This window comes from Protopterus annectens, chromosome 3.part1 (assembly GCF_019279795.1).
Source record: "Protopterus annectens isolate FY-2018-M chromosome 3.part1, PAN1.0, whole genome shotgun sequence".
In the NCBI taxonomy this organism is placed as follows: Eukaryota; Metazoa; Chordata; order Ceratodontiformes; family Protopteridae; genus Protopterus; species Protopterus annectens.
The window spans coordinates 1,510,245,671-1,510,273,430 of NC_056732.1; the positions used below are offsets into that span (position 1 = coordinate 1,510,245,671).

Below are 27,760 nucleotides of genomic sequence, written 5' to 3' on the forward strand. Positions count from 1 at the left end.
GAAAATGAAGTCTCCGGGCCAGCCGAATCCAGGGGGGTGCAAGTGCACCCCCTTGCACCTGCCTGCGGGCGCCCTTGTTCACAGAATCACATGAATCACAGGATTCAGAAAATTGTGTGAAGGGTTAAATCAAGCCTGAAAATAGGGTCACACCTCAAAAAATAGATACATTATATGCAGGGATACATCAGGCCTAAGGCCTAAAAAGAGGTCAATTCCTCCAAAACTGGGAAATTTGAGAGGTCTCCCTATTAGACTTTGTCAGTTGTCTCATTTATGTTAAATTATGTTTTTAATTACCTTGTTAGAAGGGAGTTACAGGGCTGATGGTGCTAGATGCATCAAGTTGTGTGTGAAGGGGAGCCAGCAGCTTAAAAAACACACAGTTACACAAATGCAGACATGCGCACACATACATTATTTGTGTAGTCTACTGTCATGTTTACTATAAATGCAGTGTAGCTACAGCTGAGTCCTGACTGCTTGCTAGCTGTATTTCAGCTCCCTGCCCCTTGATGAGGCTACCAAACGATATCCCTGCTGGCCAGCTCAGTGTATAAACTGCAGTGAAAATTCACTTCCTTGTTGGAGGAGTAGACTGGAAGGAAGATGCGCATTCACAATTGAGTGATAGCGCCAGCTCAGTATATAAACTGTAGTGAACATTCACTTCCTTGTTGGAGGAGTAGACTGGAGGGAAGATGCGCATTCACGATTGGGTGATAGATAGCATGACTTTAAAGAGTGTGACATGATTTGAGATAGTGGCATGCAAAGAAAAGAGTGAGTATGTTATACATTAAAAGAACTCTAGTACTCTATTGTTTAAAAAAAAATTATAAAACAAATATTGCAAAGGTCACGCATAGGCCAAAACATCAAAAGACCCTGGTAAATCAGAATCTTCTCTGTTTAATACCTTAAACCTCCATTTGTAGGAGGTTCATGAGAAATATGCATATGGCCCGTTAAAGATATGCAGGTGATCCAGATAGGTGGCTTCTGAATGCCCACTGACTTTTTACTTTTTATATGTATTTATTAAGGCATTCAGCCCAGTAAAGCCAACCCATCTTCCTGCATGTTAGGGACGTAAAGATTTTGCAAAAGCTGAGTCGTCATCTTCATCAACCGCTTTTTTCCTATTTTCTGCTTGTGGTTGTCAAGTCAACTGTCACCATCTTTCTCTCTCAATTCCCTGCCACTCTCCTACCTTCTTTGACAGACATACCTGACTGTCACAGGTCTTCTCTTACATATTACATACATTTCTTTGCTGGATGCCCTCTTTTTTTCTTGCATTCTTCCTGTGTTCCAAATCTTCTTCACCAAATTGCCTTCTACTTTCCTGAACATCTGCCCAAACCACTGTAATCTGTTCTGTTCTTCAGTTTTGTTCTTGTCCTCATTTTTGTCTGTTCTACAGTGTGCATCTTACCATTGATCTCCATCGCCTCTAACTTCCTTAACTGCTGTGCCAGTTGGCTGCAGCCTCTCTGATTCCAGCTTTGACCTCTTCATTCATTCTTCCCATCTCCTCAGCCACCCCTCCCATGTACTGGAAGTTGTTAAACTGTTTCACAATGTTCTCTTCTATCTCAGTTTTCAGCTTCTTCTGAATTCCCCCATTTGTTGTCATTGCAACTATTTTATCTGTATTCAGTTGCATCCTGTGTGCCTTCAATTTTGCTTTCCATTCCCCTGTCATTCGCTGAAGTTATTTTTCATAGTCTGCTTATAAATGCCACATTGTCTGTATACAGCAGCTTTGTTGATCTGACTTATTTACTAATGTAGTTCATCACCAGTATGAACAGCAGTGGACTCAGAGCTGAACCTTGATGCATAGCTTTTTCCACTGGGAGTAAACGTTGAGTGTTTTCAGAAAATGGCCAAACGATCCACTTATCCTGTACTGTTGAGCCCATAAAAAGGTGAAATATGTCAGTTGACCCATTTGTCCCCCATCGTTGGGGTAAAGATCGACTGGGATGGGACCATCATAAACACAGCCATCAGAGTGGTTTGTGAATTTTTTCTGAATTTTTGGTCCTAACATCGTTACAAGTACTCAGCATTATGCGGGGTGGACATGCAGTGGGCCTGTTTTGAAGGATGTTCCCTCAGTTTCTACAAGGACATTTCCTTTCATATGGTTCTGGCCTGCCCCCCCACTCAAAACAAGAAAGGTGGTTTCCCTGGTCTCTATCAGGGGAAATTACATCCCACTGTATGCCTCAGTGTGTGTGCACCCCATGTTGAGGTGGCTTCCCCAGTGCCAGGGTCACTAATTGAACCCTTGTCTCCTGGGTTGCAGCCTAGGCTCCATCTGTGCTACAGTGCTAAGCAGGAGACACTTTAAAGTCATATGGTGTCTCCTGCAGTGTTCGTGGATCATGACTGTAAATTAATTTTGTTCTAGGGAAATGGCTGGATGGCTGAGAATGAACTCTAAATCTTATTCTGTCAAATGATTGTTTCAGCAAAATTTTTCCCTGGGGAAAAAACTGTGGACTGTCATCGGGGATTTGCTCTTTTCCCCACTTAGTGCATTCTCAGAGTTGGTATATTTAGTTAGTGGGGGTGAGTGGGGGTGCAGCTTCTGACATTGGGGGGGTGTGGGGACCGCAGCCCCCACCAGGGTGAGTTTTAAGTAGTGCTGTTTTTGTTGTGGTCCCTCGGTTAGCCAACTACTTTTTTCCCTGGGAAAAACTTTGCTGAAACAGTCATTCAACGGAATAAGATTTCACTTAATAGAGTTCGACGAAGATGTGTTCGGTAAGTAGTGCATTCGATACTATATAAAGTATGACAATAGTATGACAGTGCAGAGGGTAAGTAAGAAGAAGAAAGAGAACTAAAGAGATTTAAATTAGAAGAGGAGAGCGAGAGAGAGAGAGAGATGAAGAGATATGGTAGAAGGTAACACAAGTCTTGGCTTAGCTCTTTTAACAGAAAAAATAGAAAAGTGAGAAGGATAACCTGCCTCTGTATCATTGTCTATAGTCCACAGAACATCAACCCCCCCTCCCCCAAGAAAAAAAAATAGCAGAAAATGAGAAAGGGAGATTAAGCAGTAGCATCATAAAGAGAGTGAAAGATAGGAGACATCACCATTTTGCCCTCTGTTAATGATGTAGACACTGGAAACTGTCTCAGACGAGGGCAGACATCCATTGCTGCCCTTTTCTTCTGTACCAACTCCCTCGTGTAGAATATGCAAGTTTTTGGCAAAGAGTTGGTCAGTGTGTAGGTGCCTGCTGCTGGTTTTGATTCACCTTCCCCTTTGAGGCATATTGCTACATCTGAGATGCTGTATTGTATATCAATTGCAAATAACTGGCAGCAGGCAGTTTGTCTGTTTTCTCATGTAGCTTCTGCTGGGCCTCTTCTTGGTGAAACTTAGTACCAAATAAGTTGCAAGGTGCTTATCCTCTGCAGCAGTCCCATAGTTTGACTTCAGTGCTGCAGGTAACATTCAAGATGTTAGATTTGTGAAGTGTTATAATATCAGACTGAAGAGAGTTATCTATAGCATCAACATGCTAGAGACAACATTACTTGTATTAGTATCACAGGTGTCAGCCTACATAGTAGTGTGTTCTCAATGCCCATGATTTGAATGTCCGTACCAGTACTGGTTCATCATGCACCTGTCACCTTCCTTTTCATACCAGCCACTAGTGTAATAGCTGTGCTGTACCAGTCTGCTACTTCTTGCTCTACAGACAGGTCCACTGAGTTATCCACTATCAGTGTAATCTTCCAATGTGCTTCAGCCTGTGGACTGGCTCTCCTGACAGCCCATTCCATATTTATCAACCACTTAAATCATGCTTCCTTAGTTTGTCCTAACTTTCCAGTACTGGGTACTCCAGGTAGTGGTGCTGGCCCAGGTCAAATTCAGTACTTCCAATTTTCCTCTTCTAAGTCTGTCTTCGGAAAGACTGGCTTTCTCGTCATCTGAGGAGCCTCAAGTCAAGAGAAATCAGACATGTGTAACCAGAATATACTATCTCAAATCCTCAAATCAAGGTTATGATGAGATCTGTAGACTTTGGCAATGAAGATAGCATGGCCTCTTCCTCCTCCCCTCTTCCAATAACCCCAAGTCTGGGGGAAGTCTTATACATGGTGCAGTGCAAGAGTGATTGTCAAGAACTCTGTACCTTCTCATAAGAAGAAACTGCATCAAGCGTAGTGTTCCCTCTCTACAGATCTCTTGCATGGTTCTGACAGTCATCAAACTCTTCAAAGGTCTTATAAACTTTAACTGGGTCTTATAAACTTTAACTGGGTGCACAGTAGTAATGTATCACACATGTCAAGGAAGGGAGAAGTTCTGTTTTATACCCTTTAGACAGGACGTCATCATGATCATTATGATCTCCTTTTTGGGGGACTATGTTATTTGCCTTGGAAGTAGACAGCCTTTTTAAAGCTATAAAAATAAGAGTCTGGCTGTTTCATTTGTGGATGTCTTTTTACCCTTAAAATCAGACTTTTATTAGCTCATGCTGGAGCCAGCAGAAACCCAGATTCTACAGGAGCCTGAAGGGTGTACAGCAAGGCCAGCATCTGAATTAGCAGACCTCTAGTAACCAGTAATACATTTGAAGAAAAGTTTGGGACTTCAGTGCCAGCAGAGTCAGACAAACTTGCTTTCAAGGTTGACAGCAGCAGTTCTGACCATTATTTCTATCATTTAGATGTTGAGCAAAAAGCTAAGAGTTACATTTCTTTTCCATCATATTGTAAAAAAGTAGCAGCCAACTGGGAGGCCATTCCTCCATAAAAAGCCAGCTAGTATGTCTCTATTAACCACCAAGTTTTGAAAGTTTATTGCATCTTTTTGGTGCTGAATCATGCAAAAGCCATATAAGGAGCCTCAGCACCTTTATTCCCAAAAGACGTCTCCATGAGGCTACCCTTTAGTGAATTCTTGATCTTCTGCCCAAGATGTGTCTGCATGTAATCATTGGATTTCCAGAATGTGTATCTGCATATAAAGGTTAGACAGCATTACAAGAGTTTCTTGCATTTTTGCATCAGAGTTAATCTATTTTAGGTTTCTACTATTATTTACGTACATGGTGATGGTCAGTGGCAGTTTGTGTTAAAGGTATCAGGGTATTTCAGTACCTGTATGTTTATTTCCTGGTGATCAGTGGCTGGAATTGTTTGAGCTGGGATTTTGCTCTTCTTCTGTTCAGGATTTATAATCAGCAATGCAAAATCACAGCCATTGCCAACTCTCCTCCTAATATGTCTTGGTTGGAAGATATTTTAAACTTGTGCTCCCAGCTCCTCCATGCCCCTAAGATCTACCCACAGCAAGTATTTGTGCTTTATGGCAGTGGCCATCCAACCAGTGCCTTTTGTGGGGTTACCAGTAAAAACTTACTTTGAGAGTCTAGTGGTCTTAAGATTCACTTGACTCCATCAAAATTCTCATGTATGCAAGAAGGAGCTTTTCTGGTGGTGGCACATTCCTAAAATGGAACCTAGAAACCTTTTAGCGAGAAGAAATCAAGTACTGCTTTCACATCACAATATACAGTTATGTAGGCTAATAGTATATGTTTCAAACAACTGCACAATAAAGCTAAGGCATTAGTAAAAAATGACAAACTAAATTTTTTTCACAACAACTATCTTATCAGAAAAACAACCCAAAACATTTTTGGAAATCAGTCAACTCGCTTCTTAGTGCTGGAACTACACAAAACCCATCACCATATCCTGACAAAGACCCAGAAAATATAGCCCACATTTTTAATACCCACTTTATAGACACCAGTCTCAAACTTGTCAACAGACCCTCACCAATAACAAGTGATCCCCCCTAACAATTTGACAAGTAATTCAAGTTCTGTTAGTGAGAATTCCAGCTTACATCCTCACTTCACATAGAAAGAACTAGCAATACTCAAGAAATTCCAAAGTTCTTCTTAAAACTGGTAGCTACCTCACTAATATTCAAACTGCTATCTAAACTTAGACCATGCTTCCTATTTGCTGATAACCTCCCCTCTGAATGCCTGAAACTTGGTGCAGATGTCTTAGCCTATCCCATCAGTATTCTAATTAGCAGATCCATCTCTGAATCCACGGTCCCTCAAATTTGGAAGAAATCTATCATAACCCCATTGCATAAGGGTGGAAATACTAATGATTTAACCAACTACTGACCCATTTCCATTCTCTCAGTATTATTTAACATACTAGAAAATTGTATACATACCTTACTATTAAAACATCTCACAGATAACAATCTCTTAGCCCAAACCCAACATGGTTTCCGCCCTGCACATAGTATTATTACAGCCTTACTTTCTTTCACCAGTACTCTGAATAAAGTTTGGACTCTGGTCTACTGACATCTGTAGCTTTATTAGATCTATCCAAAGTTTTTGACACTGTATCACATGTCAAACTAATCCAATAATTAGAAACTTTAGGATGTGCTGAACATACCATTACTAGCTACCTGAAAGATGGACAACAATCTATCAGATGACAAAACGATCAGTCTGGTTATCTGGTTAATAAATTAGGCATCCCCCAGGGCTCCATTTTTAGACCATTACTTTTTATTGTATTTATAAATAATCTCCATACTGTCTCCCTACATAGTTCCCTCCTCCAGTATGCTGACGATTCTGCCATTATATCCTCGGCCAGCAACTTCCCAGATATCCTTAAAATAACACAAAACACCTTCTCAAACATAGAAACATGGCTAAACAAAACTCAATTACTACTTAATCCCCAAAAATACAAACTGCTAATATTGTGTACCAAACCACCCCCACAAGAGTTCAAAATCTACTCCATAAATAATACGGAAATTGAAGTATTGAAAACAGCTAAACCTCTGGGCATCACTATAGATGATAAACTATCATTCGAACAACATATTCTTAACACAATCAAAAACACACTCAAAAGTAGGCAAACTATATAGACATAAACTGTATATGGACAAGACCACAAGAATAAAACTGGCATATTCCCCCCTACTTCCCTCACTCCTCTATAGTTCCCCCATCTTTACCAACCTTCATGCATCCTTAAGCAATAAACTACAATCATGCTATTATAAAATTGCCAAATTTGTGTCTGGACTGCAAAACCACACTCACTACTGTGATGCCATTAAAGAATTAAAATGGTTAGAATTCCCACATTACCTCCAGTACACTCAGCTAACTCTTGCTCATAAATTAATATACAATCCAAATAACTACCCATCACTACATTCTGTTGTACAATCCTACATCCCAACCCAAAGTCTTTGTTTACTAATAAACATCTTCTTACAGTATACAAACCCAATAAAAGAGCTGAATGAAGTTTATAATCTTACTCCATAGCAAAGCTATGGAATACCTTACCCCCCTCCATAACACAGATTGAGTCTATGAAAACCTTCAAAGTCACCCTAAAAATCACTTTCTTAATAATCACATCTGTCCTTGTGATCAGCATTTCATACCACCGTAAACCAATACCAGTGAGTTTACTGACTAGAATACCCCTTTTTTAGGTCAACTGAAGTACCAATAAACCAACTGTAGTTCTTCTCTTAAACAGAGTATACTAATCAATATTTAATCCTTAAGAAACTTCCAAAAGGCAAAAGTATAATCACCTTCATATTGCACAGAATATACTGTGCATCATGATTGTTTATATTGAATGTCCTCAACAAGTTATCCATTTTTATAAACTGTGCAAGTTCTACTGTCATTTATTTTCACTGCATAATGACATTGTACTGTGCTTATTTCTATCACTCAGAAATGCTATTTACATTTGTATGGTTTCTTATTACTGTAAATCTTATCCTGTTGTATAATAATTTTTGTTTAGTTGTTTGCTGTAGTAATTTTTAATTTGTTACTGGAGCTTTTCTCCCAAGGTCTCCACTGAAAATGGCTTATTCTGACCCAGCGGACTTTCCCGGTCAACAAATGTCAATGAATGATAAATAAGTAAATAGTATAGTTGACCAAAAATGTCACTAGACACTGGAAATCATAAGAAGCTGCAAAAATAGAAGAACACAGAAATGCATTCAATGAATATGCATGTATTATTATTTATAATCAGCGGACTTTCTCAGCTGTTTCCTGCTTGATGATACAGTACTTGTCCAGTTATTTTAATGCAGGCTTAATTTATTCTGCCATTAAAGTGCATCTAACAAAAGTTTCATATTTGATGGCAGTTCAGTTGTATTCATTCATCTAGACTTCCATTCTATGAGCGCCCTTGTTCCAATAGGATCTCAGTTTCACACTGAGGAAAAACATACTTTTCTGTCAGTTGAACCAATAGATTCAGATGATTTAAAGTTTATATCCTAGAAGGTTGTTTTTCTGGTGGTACTCACCTCTGCTAGTTGAATGTTGCAGAGGCAAACCCTACTATTCCCTCCTCCTCTGCCTCTGTTCTTCCGCAATGATAGGCTTTGTAAAGTACCAGCCCCTTTTGAAGTAGCTACCTATACAACTTCATTCCTTCCATCCATTCACTTCTCTCTTTTCTTTCTTTATTGTAAAAATCAGTTTGAGTACCTGCTTTCAACTGTAGAAGTTTACAAACAGTTGTGCTACTAGACCGACCACACTGCTCCTTGGAAGAAGAACTACATGTTCTTCCTTTTCTTTACCAAGGGTAGAGAAAGTAAGAAAACATTCACAATTGCTCTGTACTTGGTTAGTTAGTTAATTGTGTTTTTCCAGCTACTGTAATGAGTCTTCCAAACCTCCTACAAGAACAGGTGTCTGTTATACATCCATTTATAGAAATGTTTCCCTGGATGATATCTCTGCAATAGCAACATAGTTTGGAATCCATATTGAAGTTCATAATCCAGGCTCAGAAATGTCTTTTTTTCAGCAATATCATACAGGGTCCTGTTGTGAGTTGCTTCCCATCTGAACAAAGAGGTCTGGTTTGCTGCGGACTTATTCCCAGTAATCCCGAAGCCAAAGCTTCTGAATTTAGGTGCAGGTACTCATCATACAGTGTATGTCTGTCAATTTACATTGTTCTTCTCGTGTTTCATTGGGCTTCTCTGTATGTTATAGTATATATGTCTAGTAAGCTATTTCAAATGGGGCTTGGTGGAGCAGAAGTAATGGGCTGCACTGGTGTGATTACTTCTGCTGTGGGCGGGGGTGGGGGGGGGAGTGCATAAGTCTCAGCAGTCCTGTAGTCAGCCTGTGTTTTTACAGATCAAGTGTTACACTGAGTGACTGATGTAACCTATGTGTATATTATAGTTAAGTAGCAGACAATGAATGGACAAAAGAGGACAATGCAGTTGAGTTAGAAAAGATATGTGGCACAACCATCAAATAAAAAAATGGTCTGACTGGATGTGTCTTTTAATCCTTATCAGTTACTGGCTTCTGTGTTTGTAACGCACAAAAGTGGGAAGAAGCCTTTAGTTGTAAATGCAGCTGCCATTGTTGCCTTGCTGACTCGTGGTATAGGGCAGTGCATGATGATAGTTACAGGCGCCACACCATGGGTAGCCTCACTACTTCCTTGTGAATGCAACACCATCCAGACCTTTGAAACCCAGGGAAACATTCATGTTGCTGCAGACCATGTGTGAATGTACTAAACTTCTGCATTTAGAGGAGAATGATTTGGTTCAGACTGGCAAATTCTGAAACACATTTGTGACAGATCTGTGAATTTCACAGTAGTTGGTCAACACTGCTTTTTATAATAGTGTTGCCATCCTGATTTTTGTATGTAGGTGTCAGTTGATGTGATGCTGTCTTCCTTTGAGTGGAATTTGTATTTATCTGCTGCCTTACTATTTTGATAAGCCAGGTGCATGTCATGGGATTTTTGTTATGAAAGTAATCCATCAGACCACAGTACAGTTTCAACCAGCACATAGACCAGCAGATGCCAACATCTTGGGATAGATTTATGTTTTCTTTTTTTTTTTTTTTTTTTTTTGTAACCTTAGAAATGAGTAAGAGCAATTGACTTACCTGAGATTTTGAAGCTGTGGGAAGATTTGAACTCAAGCAACACCACTTTCTCCATTCATCTTCTTATTCTGTTAAACAGCTATACACTTTTGGTTATGGGATGAAGGAGTACAATATTCCTTACACTAGTCATCAAGTTCAGTTTTAAACTATGCTACTAAACAAGGTATTCTTTAGAGGTTTGGAGATGCATTTTATTATTTCTTTGCTTTTCTGAGGCACTATATTTGCATACTTTTTTAAACTAGTTAATGTCAAACATTTATTTTTACTTTTACATATTGCAGTGAATCAAAATCTGAGAGAAAGAGCCAGCAGGATCCTTAAACCTTCTCACCATGAATGGTGCTACAGGTATGAAAGAAGCTGCAACCAACACAGTTGTTGTCAAGAGTGAGCCAGGTAGGTTGGAAGGAGTTTTTTACAGAATTACTTAAGGCGGTTGAAAGGTGACAAACATGTATTACTAGACATTATACAACGACTCCCGATTAATATTCAAAAATGTGCACGCTGATTGGTCAGCATGCACGTTGTAAATCAGAGTTATAGTAATGGAAAAAGGTCTGGTCGCCCGGACTTTTTCCATTACTATAACTTTTTTTTAACAGCAGCAGAGAACGCAAGATTTCTGTTGTTTCACACTGTCTCGCTATGTTAAACGAGTTTAACATAGCGAGACAGCTTTAAAAAAAGCAATGGAGATCCTCTGTTGCTTTTTTTAAGATGTCTCGCTATGTTAAACTCCTTTAACATAGCGAGACAGTTTGTAAAAAGCAACGGAGATCTTGCTTTCTCTGTTGCTTTTTTCAAAATTGTCTCGCTATGTTAAATAGGTTTAACATAGAGAGACAGCTTTAAAAAAGCAACTGAGATTCTCCGTTGCTTTTTTTAAAGCTGTCTTGCTATGTTAAACCCATTTAATGTAGCGAAACAGTTTGCAAAAAGCAAGGGAGATTTTGCTTTCTCCGTTGCTTTTGCCCACAGCTCTGATGTACTGCATAGGCATACGCATGCGCAGTACATCAGAACTGCCGCAGAATACCAGACAGCTGTGGAAGGGCAGCAAGAAGGCATTATACAATGCCATTATTTAAGAAAAGTATTTTTTTTTCCCTTAAATAATGTCATTGTATAATAGCAATAACCCACTTCTGGGTGTGGGTAATGCTGGGTTTACCCATGGTTGGCTTTGTTTGGCCACTCGGGCTTCGCCTTCGTGACCAAACCACACCAACCATGGGTAAATCCAGCATTACACACACCCAGGCGTGGGTTATTGCTATAGTGAACACTCCTGTCCATAGTTATAGATGGGCAGCTTGGTACACACACCTTCATATGAAAAGTGATAGCCTGAGAAAATGCAGATGTTTTTAGACAGTGCTGTGTTTTGCACAAGTGAAAAAGAAATGTTAAGGTATCACTAGTTCATAGGTTAGTACTAGGCTAACTGCCCTTGCGAGCCATTTTAAGCTTAGCCAGTTATCTCCTGTGAGATTCAAATCCTGTACCTTGTGTTTGTAAAGCAAACACCTTAACCATTAGGCAGTTGTGCAGTAGAAAGCCCTCCAATTATTTTCTGGATTGCATATGATTGGATGTAGACGAGAATACCAATTTTCCACTGCTTGTATGTAGTTTGTGCTGTGAGGGGGTGTGAGCTTTAACCATTGGAGATTGTGAGCCATTTGTTGTTTGCAGTGGTAGGGACAATATGGAGAGGCACAGTGCAGGACATAACCAACTGTAATGTTTATGGTGCTTTTAACAGATGAATATCATTGAATTGAAGGAAATATGCTGGAAGATATTAGATGGTCAGGCTGAGAACCAGAAATGCACCTGTATGTGAAGGACATCTCCCACCATTACAACTATAGCATTTATGACTCTACTCAGACATTGTATATGCTGTAGTGTATTACTTTGGCATATATTTAAACTGCTTTTTGTACATTTGTCATCGAGTAGTGATAGTGCTAGCACTCAGTACTGCAGTTCAGAACTATCCATTTCTTTGTCAGATATTGACTTGTCAGTGACAATTGATGATGGCACAGTTTTTGTATTGGACTGTAGACTGTGTACTACTATAATTACTTATTCATAGGAAATCCAACACAGATTTAGTACTTCCCTTTCTCTGGTGGTCTTAACTGCCCACAAATGCTTCTTCCATAGTATTTCTTGATATTTGCTGCAGCAGGGAGACACATATGGCCTGTAGTCTCTTGCCAGCGGTTGCTGCTGGAATAAATTCCATAATACACTTACTCCTTTTTGTTTCCCAGGGAACATGCATAGAAGTGTATAGATATATATCACAGTCATGTAGCTTCCTTGTAGCTAGCTAGCTTGTTAGCATTTAAAGGTATATACCCTGTATCTTAAATCCACCTTTTTAGTTATAAAAGGCAGATGTTTTATGTAGTCTGTGAAGCGGCATAAATTATATTGATTACTTTAACCTTAATGCTGTACTAAACGTGCCATTAACTTTTTACATGAAAGTAATACTTTGGAAGATATCCAAAGTCTCTTTAATAAATTAAACTTTAAAGTCTTTAGCATAATGTTAAACTCAGTCCATGTACGTGCCTAGTTTATTCTGTAGTCTTCAAATCTGGATGGAGTGTTTCACAGAAGGTTTTACACTGGACATCTGAGCTTCCCTTTGCAGAAGTTCTTGCTGTACTACAGCCTTACCTGGAAACGTGACTTCATGAATATTTTGTACTCTTTTTGACTATCACAGTTCTTATACTTTTATGACCGGACTGTGTCTGCACTTTTGGCTTCTTTTCTTGGAACTTCAGCTTTAATGTGTTTGTCTTGTATAAATGTCTGCTCTTGTCCACAGCTGTCCATCTTCTTCTGCAACAACAAATACAGATTTGGCTGCTTTACCAATTAATGCTTCATGCTCAAAATATTCCTATGACTTTTGTGTTTGTTTCCACCTTGTAAATCTGAAAGTCTTTATGTAGTTTTTATCATAATAGTATTTCTGCTTATGCATATTTCTTTTCAGCATTTATTTTACATTTAATCAATTTCTGAGCATCATTGATGTTGTTGATGTGGTAATTGGCTTTATAGTTAGTAACAGTTTTAAATTCTAAGACTCATAATTTAAAGTCCTGTAATACTGTTACTGAATCTGCAAAAATGGGGACTTAAGCATTCCATCAAATGGAGCTTTGAAAGTTTATACTTTAACTTCCAATGATTGCATTATGAGTTTCTTGACAAAGCAAAGTTGTGTCCTCATAGTTCATACACATGTTCATATCTCTAGGACAATAAGGGTTACTAAAATAGTGTTGTTTGTCTTTTCGGCTTTTCCCGGTTAGGGATCGCCACAGTGGAACTCCGGTCCGCTAATGATTGGCAGTAGATTTTTTTATGGTGCCGAGTTGCCAGCCGACGCCCAACCTTCAGCGAAGGCACGCCCATTCACGCATGTCTTTTGAACGCCACTCGACCGCGGGGAGGACATGCAAACTCCACACAGAAGGCGTTCCAGCTGAGAATCGAACAGGAGAACCTCTTCCTGTGAGGCAACAATGCTACCGCTGTACCACCGCGGCTTCTGGTTACTAAAGTGGTGTAAATTGGGAAATTGTTCAACACAAATTAAACATTACAGTGGTCATATTCATTAGATTCATGGTCCTAAACTAGATTTGTAAATCACAATTAATTCAGTAAATAATTTTTTGCAATTTTTTTTTTTATTAACAACTTACAACATCTCCATAATTATTCAAGCTGTACACATAATGACGGCAGCATTTTATTTATAAAACTGTAAACTTTCATATGTCTGTATCACCGAGATATTGAGCTATTTACAGAAATATGACAATCATGATAAAATAAAGTAGTAGTATATGAACATTTAATATTGTTTTAACTATACTAGACAAAGTCAAGTGTCAGTATAGCTATGTTTGCCATCATTTCAGCTTTAGTATAATATCTTTCAACAACATGCGTGTAGAATGGTTTTAGAATTGCTAAATGTAAATATGAATGAGTAATAGTAGATGCCTAGAGGCATCAAGAGGTTGAACCTAGAGAAACATATGGAGGCATCTCTAGGGTTTAATGAGCTGACATATAGTGATTCTGTTCTGAGATCACTTGTGTTAGAGTATTCCTTTTTCTCTGGTGATATCGGTGTTAATAAAATGTACACATTTACATATATATATATATATATATATACATATACATACACACATACTATATATATATATATATATATATTTATATATATATATATATATATATATATATATATATAATAAGTGCCCCTGAGTCGAAATAGACTCATGGCAACTCTATGGGAAGAACCCATAGGGTTTTTTTGGCACATTGTGGAAGTAGATTGCCAGGCCTTTCTTCAATGCAGATTTTGCTGTTGCTACACAGTTGTTTTCCAGCCAGGTTTTGAACCCAGGTCTACCAGTTGGTAACCTGCATCTTAACCGCTGTGCTATTAGGCCGGGTGTGTGTGTGTGTGTGTGTGTGTGTGTGTGTGTGTGTGTGTGTGTGTGTGTATGTATATATATATATATATATATATATATATATGTGTGTGTGTGTGTGTAGATATATAGACGTATAAATACGCGTGTGTTTTTGTGTGTGTGTGCGTGTGTGTGTGTGTTTGTGTGCGTGTGTATGTGTAGTATGTATATATATATATATATATATATATATATATATATATATATAAACACCTTTATTAAATTGAAACTTAAGACATAGGTAAACATACAATCTGATGTTGTCATTTTCATTCATTCCTCAACTGACGGGTTCGGATTCGACTTGGAGGCTTCTTCCAGATCATTGGATCCTAGAACTCTTGAGCTACACCCATTACCCATAATGGGCCACCAACCTAAAGTACTTCAGATCTCATTTGCTGCCAGGTTTTATAGGATCATAGGAGGTTACTAGGCTAATGGCCCTAGGGCCCTTACAAGCTTGGCCGAGATCTTCCCTTATTTCCATGATCAGCACCTATTGCCCCTGTGCAAAAGAGACACAGGTGAAACCCCTGGGGTGAATTTATGGTTATCCATCCAATCATCCAGGTTGCGTTTGAAGAGGGCCAATGGGGTGCTCTGTTTGACATGAGTGGGATGCTGTTCCAATAGTGTAGTAACCTCTGGGAGACAAATTTGTTCCTCCAGCAGGTTCTGTTAATGTCACATACAAGGTTAACGTCTTTAGAGTGAGTAAACCATTTGACTTGCGGATATGCAGCATTTCCAATAAAGCAGAGTCAGGGATTGCCTTATATGCAAGGCAGAGATCGCCTTTGAGTAGTCTGTATGAAACAGAATAAAGTAACGGTGATTTCAGATGATCCACATAGGACATATGCTGAAGACCTTGAATTTTCCTTGTGAGGAACCTTTGTAATCTCTCCATTTGCTGCAGGGGCTTGGAATGGTACATACCAAAAGGGGCGTTGTAATCAATTGTTGGTCTGATGACGGAAGAGTACTGGGAAGGTTATAACTTATTTTTTTCTGGAGCCAATGCCCTTACTTATGAGATGAGCAATATAGAATGTCATTCTTACCACTGTGGAGACATGATGATCAAAGATAAGGTTGCTGTCAACCTGTGTACCCAGGTCTGTCACAAGTGCATACTTGGGGTGTACTAGTTAGCAGGAACATTGCTGTTACTGAAAGGGATGATAATACATTTTTTGCATTGAGTTTAAGGCAAATAAGATAAACTTTATTTATTTTATTTATTTATTTTACATTTGTTTACAGGAAACATCTGACTGGACACAGGTCCTTTTTCAGTGGAGACAAGTTCCAGTTGTGTAAAAATTACAAGTTTGAGTTACAGTTATAGGTAATATAAGACTTACACACAGTCACAAAAAATCATAAAGTTTACATACACTGCTAAAAGGAAAATGGCTTGTCTGCAAGCAAGCTCAAAGTGTCAACATAATAGTTACAGAAAGATAAATATAAAACATCTGAGATAAATATGTACAGTAAACATCACAGCATGAGTATGTACATATGCATGTAAATCATTTGTCATGCTTGGAAAGAAGAGAGAATTCTGAGAGAAGGAGAGGATAGATGCCTCATATAGGATCTATTGGGAGTGCAAAGAGATACAAAGTTAGTTAGAGGTCTATCCAGGGCATTGGCACCAAATCATTTATTTGTGTAAGACCAAGTTGTAGGATGTTGACATAATTTGGAGATTCTTTGACCTCTCCCAGTTTGCAGTCATCAGCAAACTTTGTCAGCCACAGACCTTTAGTTTTTGCTTGTACTTTGGAGAAATAGATTCCAAACAGTAGAAGTCCCAGGACTGATTCCTGTGGAAGACCGCTGGTTACAGGTCTACTGTTGGAGGTGGATTCCCCTATTTTGACTATATGTATTCTATCAGTGAGCCAGTTAGTGATCCATCTAATGGTACAAGGGTTAATACCTAGCTGGGTGAGTTTATTGATGATGCCTGAGTGGGGGATAGTGTAAAAAGCCTTGGTTAAGTCTAGGTAGGCTGTATGCACAGATTTCCCCCTCATCCAGGGCCTTGGTGACTGTCTCAAAGAAGTCCACCAGGGTTAACAGGCATGATCTCCCTTTGACAAATCCAAACAGAGCAGGGTCAAGTGTTTGGAGATTATTTATATCTTTGTTGATAAGGTCCTTGATGATTTGCTCCTTGGCCCTGCAGATAAGTTTAGAGGGCTAATAGGTCTATAGTTCCAGGGGCCAGTGGAAACACTGCCTTTGTGCAAGGGAATAATGATGGCCATTTTCCATTCAGCTGGATGATGCCAGTGGTTAGACTATGACTGAAAATAATACCCAATGGTGTTGCTAATTCTTGATGGAGTCCATGTAGGACGCAGTCTAGGATGTTATCAGGTCCCATAGATGCTGCGTTTTTGGCCTTGGAGAGGGTGTTTATGACCTGCTCTTTAGAGATACAAGGTTGGGGACAGGTGGTAGGGATGTCATGGGTACGTGCGGCTGGGATAGGGGAGTGAAGTTTTCACAGAACCTGTTGGCCAACGGGTTAACTGTGTCCACAGGCTCAGTATATGTGGTATCAATAACTACCAGTTCAGCACAAAGCTGGGCCTTTCCTTTTTGGTTACGGATGTAACTAAAGCATGCATTATGGTTGTCCTTAGTTGAGGAAGCTAATTTAGATTTGGGTTTCAGATGTGGATTCCTACCTCTTGAGCATTTTTGGTGTAATCTTTGAATTTCCTCTTACTGAGTTTTGTAAGTTGTTATAATTTTAGTATTTTACCTCTTTTTGTCCCTCCCAAAATTTACTTTTTTTAGCTTTTCCCTTTACTCAGAACTAAGTCACCATTTTTTGGTACTTCTTTCTAACCATTGTTGGTATTCCTTTGTACTCCTCGACTACTTTTTCTACCATTGTTGGTTGGCCTTTTTTGCTAAGATCTTGTTGTTACTGCCTTTTTGTTGGTAGCCCTGCTAAGATGTCAGAAAAACCTATCAGATTTAAGAAGTGTATTTCCTGTGGACATAAGATCCCAAATTCTGATACCCACAGGTAATGTGTTTATTGTCTTGGTCTGGCCCACCTTGATATAGACTGCTATATCTGCTCTGGTTTCAATTCTAGGGCCTTAATTGATAATAAAAACAAGTTGATTCTCTGGGGTCTCTTGCCTTCTAAATCCTCTTCCTTGGTGCCTGGGGCTCAAACCCCTAGGAAGCCTGAAAAAGCTAAAGGTGATCCTGAAGCTAAGGACAAGGAGCCTCAACAAAGGTCACCAGAACGTTCTGCAACTTTGGCGTCTGCTCCATCTTTAGAGCCCCCTTTCAAGGTCCTAAAAAGTCGGGTCCTTTGGTCCTGGATCTGACACCTTGAAGCATAACATCTCCACAGGTTTGTACCTCTCTTTCATCGGATCCTATTTCATCCAGGCTCCCCTCTCCATTCCTAGAGGAGTCGCCTAAAAGAGATTCTAGACCTCCTTCCACAACCTCCTCTCTTTGGTCCTCCAGAAGCCTTTCTGAAGCAGACGTAGACAAGATGATGAGGTAGTTCTTCAGAGCACAGATACAGATGGGGGTTTCCCCAACTCCGACCCTTTCTGGGCCTGAGAGCTGAAGCCTACTTCCCCTTTGATATGTCCTTCTCTGATATGTCCTTCCATTTTGAAGATGTTAGATCCGAGATCCCTGGAGATGTCTACTTTGGATCAGAAGAAGAAGAAGAATGTTTTTTCCACTCCAAGGGTCCCCTTAAGTTGATTGGCACTGAGTTCATCTGAGCCAGAGGACTCTCAGAGCCAAAGCATTGGTGCCAGATCTGTGGGCTTGAAGTCAACTCTGTAGCTTTCAGAGCCATCTCTTCTCCTCTGAGACTTGGCATTGGATAGCTCGGGTGCAAATTCCTCCTCAGGTTGAGTACTGATGGAATTACAGAAGCTGACAATCTGAGAGTTTTCATTTTTGGATCTGTAGACTTCTGTTTTTCCTAGACATTATACTTTTGAGTTTGTGGAGAGTGTTTTCTCTATGCCTGGAGAACAGGCATCCCTGCTCCCATCAGATCAGACAACCCTACCTCGTACTGTTCTGTGTCCTGAGCCTTGATCTTCTCTTCCACTGGGACAGCCAGCCTGAGCAAGCCTCCAGCCAGTCCATCCAGGCATTGCAATCTCCTCCGATACTTCCCCAGGAAACCCCACTGAGGAAATCCCTTTCAAGAGAACATGCAAAAGGAGGCAGTATGTTTCCCCTCAGGAATCTCTCACCAAGGACACTGATTTTGATGAGAGGGAGAGGTACACTAGATCAGCATCTAACGACTTCTCCTTTGGAAACATCCTGGAGCTGTTGAAACAAGGAGGGGATTGGTCTTTTGATATCCCCTTCCAAGAGGAGTCGAGTTCCTGAAAGCTTCTGGATCTGGCCCATATAATACCTGGGTGACCCCCCCCCCCCCAGGCTGACAAGTTTGTTGATTTAGTCTCTCGGTGGGTGTGGAAGGAGCTGAACACTGTTGAGCCAATACCTAAGAGACAGGATAAGAATCTTGCCCCTCCTAATGACCGTGCTCACTGGCATAAGAGAGTTCCTGTTGATGCCATGGTTGTTGCTGCAGCTACAAGAAAGGAACTAGTAGAGCAGAGTTCCTCTGTCCATTCTCCTAATAGGGAGTCTAAGGCATTGGACAGATTTGGGAAGTGTGTTTATGCTTCAGCAACCTTTGCATTTAGGGCAGTGATTTACTTGGCACATTTTACAAGACTGCAAAGGGATTTGATCAAGGAACTCTCCAGATTTCTTTCTGGGTCCATGTCCTCTGAGGATAGGAATAGAATGTTCTCACAGCTGGCCACCCTCTAATCTATCTCCAGTCCATCCATGAAGTTGATCTCTCATGCTGTGAAAGGTACCTCATGGGTGGTGGGTTCAGGCATAGCCAAATGGAGACATGCCTGGATACGCTTATATGATTTTGTGGAACCATTTGAGCCTTCTTTCGTCAATGTGCCCAAGGTTAAGGACACACTCTCTAGGTGCGATCAAGATGGAAAAACTCTTTCTGCTGTGGGTGTACATTTTCTACCCCTCAAAGGCCCTCCTCTAGGAACCAACAAGGTGGCAGAAAGATAGGGTTTATGAAGTCCCATGGTCCTTTCAAGGAGTTGCATGGAGATGGCTCCCACAGGGGCAAAGGGGGATCTCAAATGTAAGACACTGTCCTTGAGGCAGTGGTGGTCCACAGAACCAGGGATCTAGAGATTCTTTCTCAAACAGGCCCTGTCAGTGCTACTGAAAGGAGGCCTGACTGTCTGTCGCTGGAGGCAATCAGGAGTCATTTATCTCTGCACCAGAAAGCCTGGCTATTCATAACAAGAGATTTGTGGGTGCAAAGGATCATATCCAGAGGTTATACCAGTGGTTCTTAAGAAAATCCCGAATGTTCCACCCAGTCAGAGGGAAGCAGCATATCTACATATCTAGAAATAAAAAAGCAGCTAGAAAAAAAGTGTTATCCAAGTGGTCCCTCTGGACCAGAGATGGTCCGGAACGTATTCAAGATTCTTCTTAGTGCCAAGAAAAGACAGGGGACATGAGACCAATTTTGGATTTCAGCAAGTTAAGTCAGTTTGTGCAGTATACAACGTTTTTGATGGTCATGGTTCAGTCTATTTTGCCCCTACTGCAGAAGGACAATTGGTTGTGCTCGATAGTACACGTCCTGAAGATCTATCACATCAAAATGAACAGGTGCTCCAGGAGATACCCACGCTTCTAGCTGGGAGCCAGTCATTACCAGTTCAGAGCCCTGTCTTTGGTCTCACCACAGTCCCCAGGGTGCGCAAATGCATAGCAGTTGTAGCAGCTCACCTGAGCCTGCTGGGATTCTGTTTGACTGGCTCCTTGCTGCTTTAACGGATACAGACAAGGTACTACTTGCTCTAGTTGTATCCTCATCTAGGAATAACAGTCAGTTGCAACAAATCTCAGCTCACCCCAACACAGAGTTTGGAGTTCATAGGTGCTCATTTGGGCACAGGTAGTCAAATAGCATGTCTTCCCCTCAACTTGAATAGACACTGTGTGGTCCCAAGTCAAGAGAATAATCCAGAATTATTCTCTTCCAGCCCAATTGATGCTACAGGCTTTGGGGTCCATGGCAGATGCTATCACCCTTGTTCCTTCGGCCAGATTCCATATGAGAATCCTTCAAAGGGCTCTGTCATCTCAGTGGTCCATCCTCCAACATTCATTATCCATGCCCGTCAAGATCTCTTATGAGTACAAATGATATCTTCTATGGTGGATTTATTCGAACCAGTTCCACAAAAGATGTCCCTTTGTTCTTCCCCTCCCCAAGGCCACAGTAACCACAGATGCCTCCCAGCTTGGGGGGGGGGCACTACTTGGGAAAGACAGTCCAAGGCATGTGGTCCCGTGAAGAGGCCAAGATGCATATCAGTGTCCTGGAAATGAGAGTTGTTCTCCTAGTGTTGCATGCCTTTCAGGACACTCTCCCTTCTGGGACATTTTCGATACAGGCGAACAACATGTTGGTAGTCTGGTACATCAACAAACAAGGGGGAACCAGATCTTATCCTCTTTGTTGAGAAGCTATGAGAGTATAGCAGTGGGCAGTCTCTTCTAATCACTTTCTAATAGCAGTGCACATCCCAGGGAAATCCAACTTGATTGCAGACAAATTAAACAGGTCCACTCTGATTTGTCAACGAGAGATGCTGTAATCCATGACTGATTTTCTGTTTACATTTCCACCCTTGCCACTAATTCTCAGATTTCTTCAGAAAGCAATTCGGATGAAGAGCACAGTTATCCTCATTGCTCCTTTTTGGCCTCGTCTGGTTTGGTTACCATTCCTCTGGCCTCATCTTCTACATCCACCATGGATTCTGGATCCAGCTCTAGACCTCCTGTCTCACCCAACTGGAATGACTTACCCAGATTTACAAGCCTCAAACTGATTGCATGGTTTCTCCAGTTCCACTGATTATTAGACAGCCAAGGCTGTCCTGCACAGTCCATCATATTTTATCTTCCCATAAGGCTTCTACTAGAAAGGCTTACAAGAGTAAATGGAACAGATTTGTCTTCTGGGCCCTTAACAAAGATCTGGACCCTTTTTCAGAACCTGTACCAGAAATACTTGAATTTCTGTCTTCAATCTTTAATGAAGGAGCTAGTTTTTCAACTGTTCATGTGGCTGCTATTTCTAATTTCCACATGGGCAAAAATAACTCTACATAGGCCTCTTCAAAATTACATTGATCTCCTTTAAAAGATCCTACACCCCCTTGGGATTTACATAAAATGTTTCAGGCCTTAACTCAGTCTCCCTTTGAGCCTTCAGCCAAAGCTGACCTAAAATTTTTATCTTGGAAAATCATTTTTCTGGTGGCTATTATGTTGGCTACAAGAGTGTCTGAACTCCAGGCTCTGTCTTCAAAGCCTCCTTACCTTGTTTTTCACAAAGACAAGGTGTCATTGTGAACTAGTCCATCTTTTTTACCTAAGGTAATTTCTGAGTTGAATATTAACCAGGTCATTAAACTCCCAGTTTTCTTACATATTACATCTGTTGGATGTGGATAGACAACTTTGTTTCTCCCTTCACAGAACCAAAGACTTTAGGAAATCTGAACAGTTATTTGTTTTCTTTTCTCCTGTCAGATTAGGTGATCCAGTATCTAAAGTTACATAGGCCAAATGGTTGACTGATTGCATAACATTTGTCTGTGTATAACATTTGTCTTTGGTAAGTTGGGTTTATCTTTCCCAATATCTCCTAGATCCACAAGATCTATGTCGGTCTAGTCAGCTTTTTGGTCCAGAGATTCTTTAGATGATGTTTGTGCAGCTGCTACTTGGGCTAATTCCCACACGTTCATTCCTCATTACAAATTGGATTTGATTTCTAGGAACAGAGCAGCATTTGGCTCAGCAGTGCTCTGGAATAGCCTTCCTTAGAGTCCTCCCAAGGTTACAGTAGCTGAGGACTTTGTCACATCAGTTGAAGAATGAATGAAAATGACAATATCAGATTAAAAGACTATGCACACACTATAACATTCCATCTGTGTTGTCCATTTTCATTCTTCCTCAACTCCCCACGCACCTGCCCCCTCCTTTTTTGCCTTCTGGAGAGACCTTAGGGTTTTTGTAGGAACCTCTGTTCCTTTTTTGAGCTCCACCTTCCTCTTTTCTGTGCTACCACTGCCTTTTTCTGTCCTGGTTATCCTTTTACATGTAGGGACAGCAAACTCATTTTGAGGTACTTTAAGTTGGTGGGGGCATTATGGGTAATGGGAGGAGCTTAAGGGTTCTAGGATCCAGTGATGTGGAAGAAGTGGCCGAGTCAGATCTGAGTCTCAGATCCAAATCCATCAATTAAAGAATAATGAAAATGGACGACATAGATGAAACATTATAGTGAGTACATAATAATACATGTATAGAAAAAAAAAATCTTATTGCCATATCCCCATTTGCAAACATTATACATCAAATATGCTGTTTTGTATAATTATCATCAATCCAGCATTATGTAAATCGAAAATTTCCTGGCTTCTCTTACATCTCATTCCTCCAAAACATTATTCTGCATGCATTATGCCCACAATTTCCAGTTTTTCTATCTAATTTGTTTCTACCCTTTTCTAAAGATCCCACTTCCAGTTCTTTTAGCTGTGGTACAATATTCAGTAATTCAAGTGCAGTTGGTTTGGTCTTTAATTTCAATTTTCTAGTAATTGTTTTTGGCAGCCACCAGAATTAAACGTAACAAAGCCTTACTTTGCCAAGGCAGTTCAGATCTTGTATCCCAGCTCAAAAAAATAATTTCCTTAGTTACACCCATTTAATCACCCAATATTTCTGACAGAGTACTCTGTAGGGAACTTTTTAAGTCTGTCAACTCATTACACTCCCAAAATGTACTTTCTCGGTTGGATCTATGTCAGATGATTTGAGTTTTCAGAAATTCAAAATTCATATGGACGAGACCATATGACTGAGTTTCTGAAAACTAAAACATCAAAAAATAAATCTACTTTTTTTACATTTATACAGTGGGGCAAACCCTGCTGCACCCCCCCCCCCAAATTAAAATCCAAGATCGCACTACAGTGATGTAAAGGGTAAATTTCCCGATCCTCCCTGTACTGCAATCTCCATTCAAAAGCTTTGAGTTTTTAAAAACTCAATCATACATGGTCTTGACCATATGAATTTTGAGATGTCCTTCAAGGATGCATCTGCAGTCATAACATATGGGTTGTCCTGCCTCAGGCAGCCCTTCGGTTGGCCAGATTCCAAAGTCTGGGTCTGGCCTCGGCTGATGTCGCACTTTCCCCGACGTCAGAGCGTGTGGGGTATAAAAGTATCAGCCGACGCCATCTTCCTCAGTCTTTCTTGCCGCGCGGTGCCCGAAGCAGAAGCAGTTCGCAAGTGCCGGTCGGCCAGCTCCTTTGATTCAGCTACCGAAGACTTCGAAAAAGCTAAGTACCTCATAAGGATTTCCACTCTTATTGCCTCCCTTGCTTAGGCCCGGACCACGACGTCTCAGCCTGCTCTGCCTGTGCTTCCTTCAACCGACGAACACTTAGGCGTCGGTCGGAGTTTGCAGAGGAATATTTTGGGGCTAGTTTTGCATATATAATGCCGTCGGAGACTCCGACTTCACATGTAGTGAAAAAACGGAAGGACAAGGATCGACCCTCGCGGCCCGCGGTTTCGGCTGAAACCTCGGTCAGGCCTACCGCGAGTGTCTCGGTTTCGGCTGAAACCGAGTCCTCGGTGCTTCCTGTTGCCGAAACCTTACAACCGACTAACTCTGCCTCGGAGGCTCCGGCCGAGTCGGTTATTGAACTACCTTCGGAAACCGGTGTCCAGGACATGTCCGACACCATTCCTTTAGACAAGTCCACCCCTGCACGTGGTGCAGCCAGACCCCCTGCATCCATGTCCATTAAGGCCTTCTCTAGGGCTAAAGCTGCCAAGCTTGCCAAAGCTTTGCCTCCCAAGTCTACCTCTCAGAGGCCTTCTACCAGCACTCAAATTCTCAGCCTAGCAGAGGATCTTATCTCCTTAATTAGAGGTTCTCAACCCCACCCGGACAGGGGCTCTCTTCCACCTCCAGACAAAAGGCCCAGGGTTGAGCCCTCTTACCCCCACTCTTCAGATGAGTCTACGGATGAATCTGTGTTGTCAGAGCACCAGCAGGAGGCTTATTCGGCCTACGAGGATTCTGATGCTGAAGAATCTGTTCCTTCGGCCTCCCCTCCTGAAGAGTTTTCTTTTGGTGAGACACTGCATTCTATGAGAGAACATTTCCAATGGCAGGGCCAGGAATTTTCTGATTCCAGAAAAAGATTAAGGACCTTTTTGCATTTACCTCAGCATAGGCCTTTGGTTATACCTCCTGTTTTGAATGTTATTGATGATGTGTACTCTGATGCTAGTACAGCCCCTGATTCTCTCCCTCCGGCTCCTGCCAAACCTGGTAGGTACTACAGGGTCCCGGATTCTCATTTTCACCTGTACAAGGCCCACACTGCAGACCCAGAAACCATTTCACAGGGCCCAAAAGGGGTTGCAGCTGCCATTGCTAAAAATCCTTTACCTTCTGAAAGGGAATCTAGAGCTCTAGAGCGATGGGGAAAGAAAGTTTATACTTCTGCAACTCTTTCTATGAGGGCATTAAATTGTCAATTCCATATGATTCAGTACCAAGAGTATTTGTTAGATGAATTGTATAAGAAACTTTCCTCCTCTGAGCCCCTTGACCGTAAATCACTTCAGGATCTGGTACATAACTCACAGCAGGTTAGCAACCATTTTTTGCAATGTGGTTATGATGCACTGGAAGCTTCATGTAGGTCAGCAATGACAGGGGCAGTTATACGAAGGCATGCCTGGTTGAAGGAACAATCTCTACCGGACCATGTTAAAGCTAAGCTCCTGGATGCTCCAATGGAAAAACAAAAATTATTTGGTTCCATGGCCCAGGAGGTCTTAAAGAAGTTCGAAGAAAAGGCAAAATCTGTGCAAACAGTCAAGGACTTATTGCAGGTACAACCACCGAGATTCAGCAGAAATTGGCCTACTAAGAATTGGTCCTTTCCAGACTCAGAAAGATCACAGAGAGGCAGGAACAGGTGTACCAGAGGTAGAGGGCAAGCTAGAGGCCACTACAGAGGCAGTCAGTGGCAGCCACCAAGCCAGAGAGGTAGTGCAGGAACAGCAACAACAACTGCTACACCAGGACAAACACAATGACTTATTTTTGACTCCGCCAACCAGGGCTCAATTAGAAGCACCATTGGGCGGAAAGCTTTCTTTATTTTCAGAAAATTGGCATTACATTACAAGGGACTCATGGACACTGCAAATAATAGACAAAGACTACAGGTTCCATTTCCACACATTGCCAAAAAGAAAAGGAATGCCAGTCCTGCCACCAAATCAGAGGGCGGAGGCTTTGAAGCAAATCACCATATTACTACAAATGAAAGCCATAGAGAAGGTTCCTCTCTCAGAACAAGACCAAGGTTTTTATTCAAGGTTATTCCTTGTTCCAAGGAAAGAAAATCAATGGAGGCCTATTCTCGATCTGTCCGCACTGAACACTTACCTCATTGTGCTGAAATTCAAGATGCTGACCCTACAGCAGCTTCTTCCCATGCTGGGCAAGGAGTCTTGGCTGGTGACTCTAGATCTCAAGGAGGCATACCTGCATGTCCCCATTCGACAAAGTTGCAGAAGACACCTCAGATTTCTTGCAGGATCAGAGCATTATCAATTCTCAGCATTGCCCTTTGGCTTATCTACTGCGCCCAGAGTATTCACGAAATGCCTGGCATCAGTAATTGCACACTGCAGACTTCAGGGGATTCAAATCTACCCATATCTGGACGACTGCCTGATACAAGCGGACAGCAAGACAAATTTGTTAAAGGACTTGGACTATGCCATCCAGCTATTACAGGCCTTGGGATACACAGTCAACATCCAAAAATCAAGACTTGTACCATCCCAAAGGATAACCTTTTTGGGTGCAGATCTAGATACAACCACCCAAATGGCCTTTCTCACAGAAGAAAAACAGAAACAACTTCCAGATTACTTCAGGAATCTGACAAGACAAACTCAGCTAACTGCAAGGAAAATCCTGCAGGCCCTGGATTAGATGGCATCCTGCATAATACTACTTCCACAAGCCAGGCTACATATGAGAAGATTGCAATGGTACCTAAGGAGTGTATGGACTCAGCACAGTCACAGCTTAGAAACTCTGATTCCAATCATACCTTGCCTTCAAAAGGAATTCCTGTGGTGGGCTCAAGCCTGCCAGACCAACACAGGGTTGCCTTTCTTCAAACAAAAAGCAAACCAAACAATCACCACGGATGCTTCAGACCGAGGTTGGGGAGCACACATGGAGGACAAATGTATCCAAGGGCTATGGTCTCAAGGACAGCTGCAAATGCACATAAACCAAAAGGAAATGCTGGCAGTGATACATGCAATCGAGGCTTTCAAACCTTTCCTTCAACAAGGCCACCTGCTAATAAGGACAGACAACACCACAGTTATGTGGTACATAAACAAGCAAGGAGGCACGCACGCCTACCCTCTATGCAGACTGGCTATGAATCTATGGGATCTTTGTTTGAAACACAATATACAACTACAGGCCCAGTTCGTGCCAGGGAAAGACAATATTCTGGCGGACAGCTTAAGCAGAACTACCATGGATACACACTAATGGATGCTGCACCCAGACATCTTCTTACTCATAACACAGACATGGGGAAGGCCCGAGATAGATCTGTTCGCCTCACCCCACAATCATCAACTGAAAATTTTTTGCACAAGGACATACCATCCACAAGCATGGAAGGTGGACTCTCTCTCTTTCAGCTGGAAAGCCCGAAAAGTCTATGCTTTCCCACCAATCCCATTAATGTCCAAGGTTTTACTGAAGATCAGAGCAGAACAGCCAAAAGTGATCCTGATAGCTCCAGACTGGCCAAGGCAGCATTGGTACCCACTGTTGAAGAGCTTGTCACAGACGAAACTGTGGCCTCTCCCATTATGGCCTCTTCTTGTGACGCAGAACAATTACAAGATCCTGCATCCCAACCTAAAGACCTTGCAGCTAACTGCCTGGAGAATACC

General features: G+C 41.3%; 1 protein-coding gene across 1 annotated transcript in view; it reads left to right on the forward strand.

Moving 5' to 3' along the window:
* LOC122797796 (nucleolar transcription factor 1-A-like) overlaps positions 1 to 27,760 on the forward strand; it is an 892,813-nt gene that overhangs the window by 130,055 nt on the left and 734,998 nt on the right. Inside the window, exon 2 of the mRNA XM_044066317.1 lies at positions 10,310 to 10,424. Coding sequence (XP_043922252.1) covers positions 10,361 to 10,424 — 64 coding nt within the window. The 5' untranslated portion in view covers positions 10,310 to 10,360. The remainder of the gene's footprint in view (positions 1 to 10,309; positions 10,425 to 27,760) is intronic.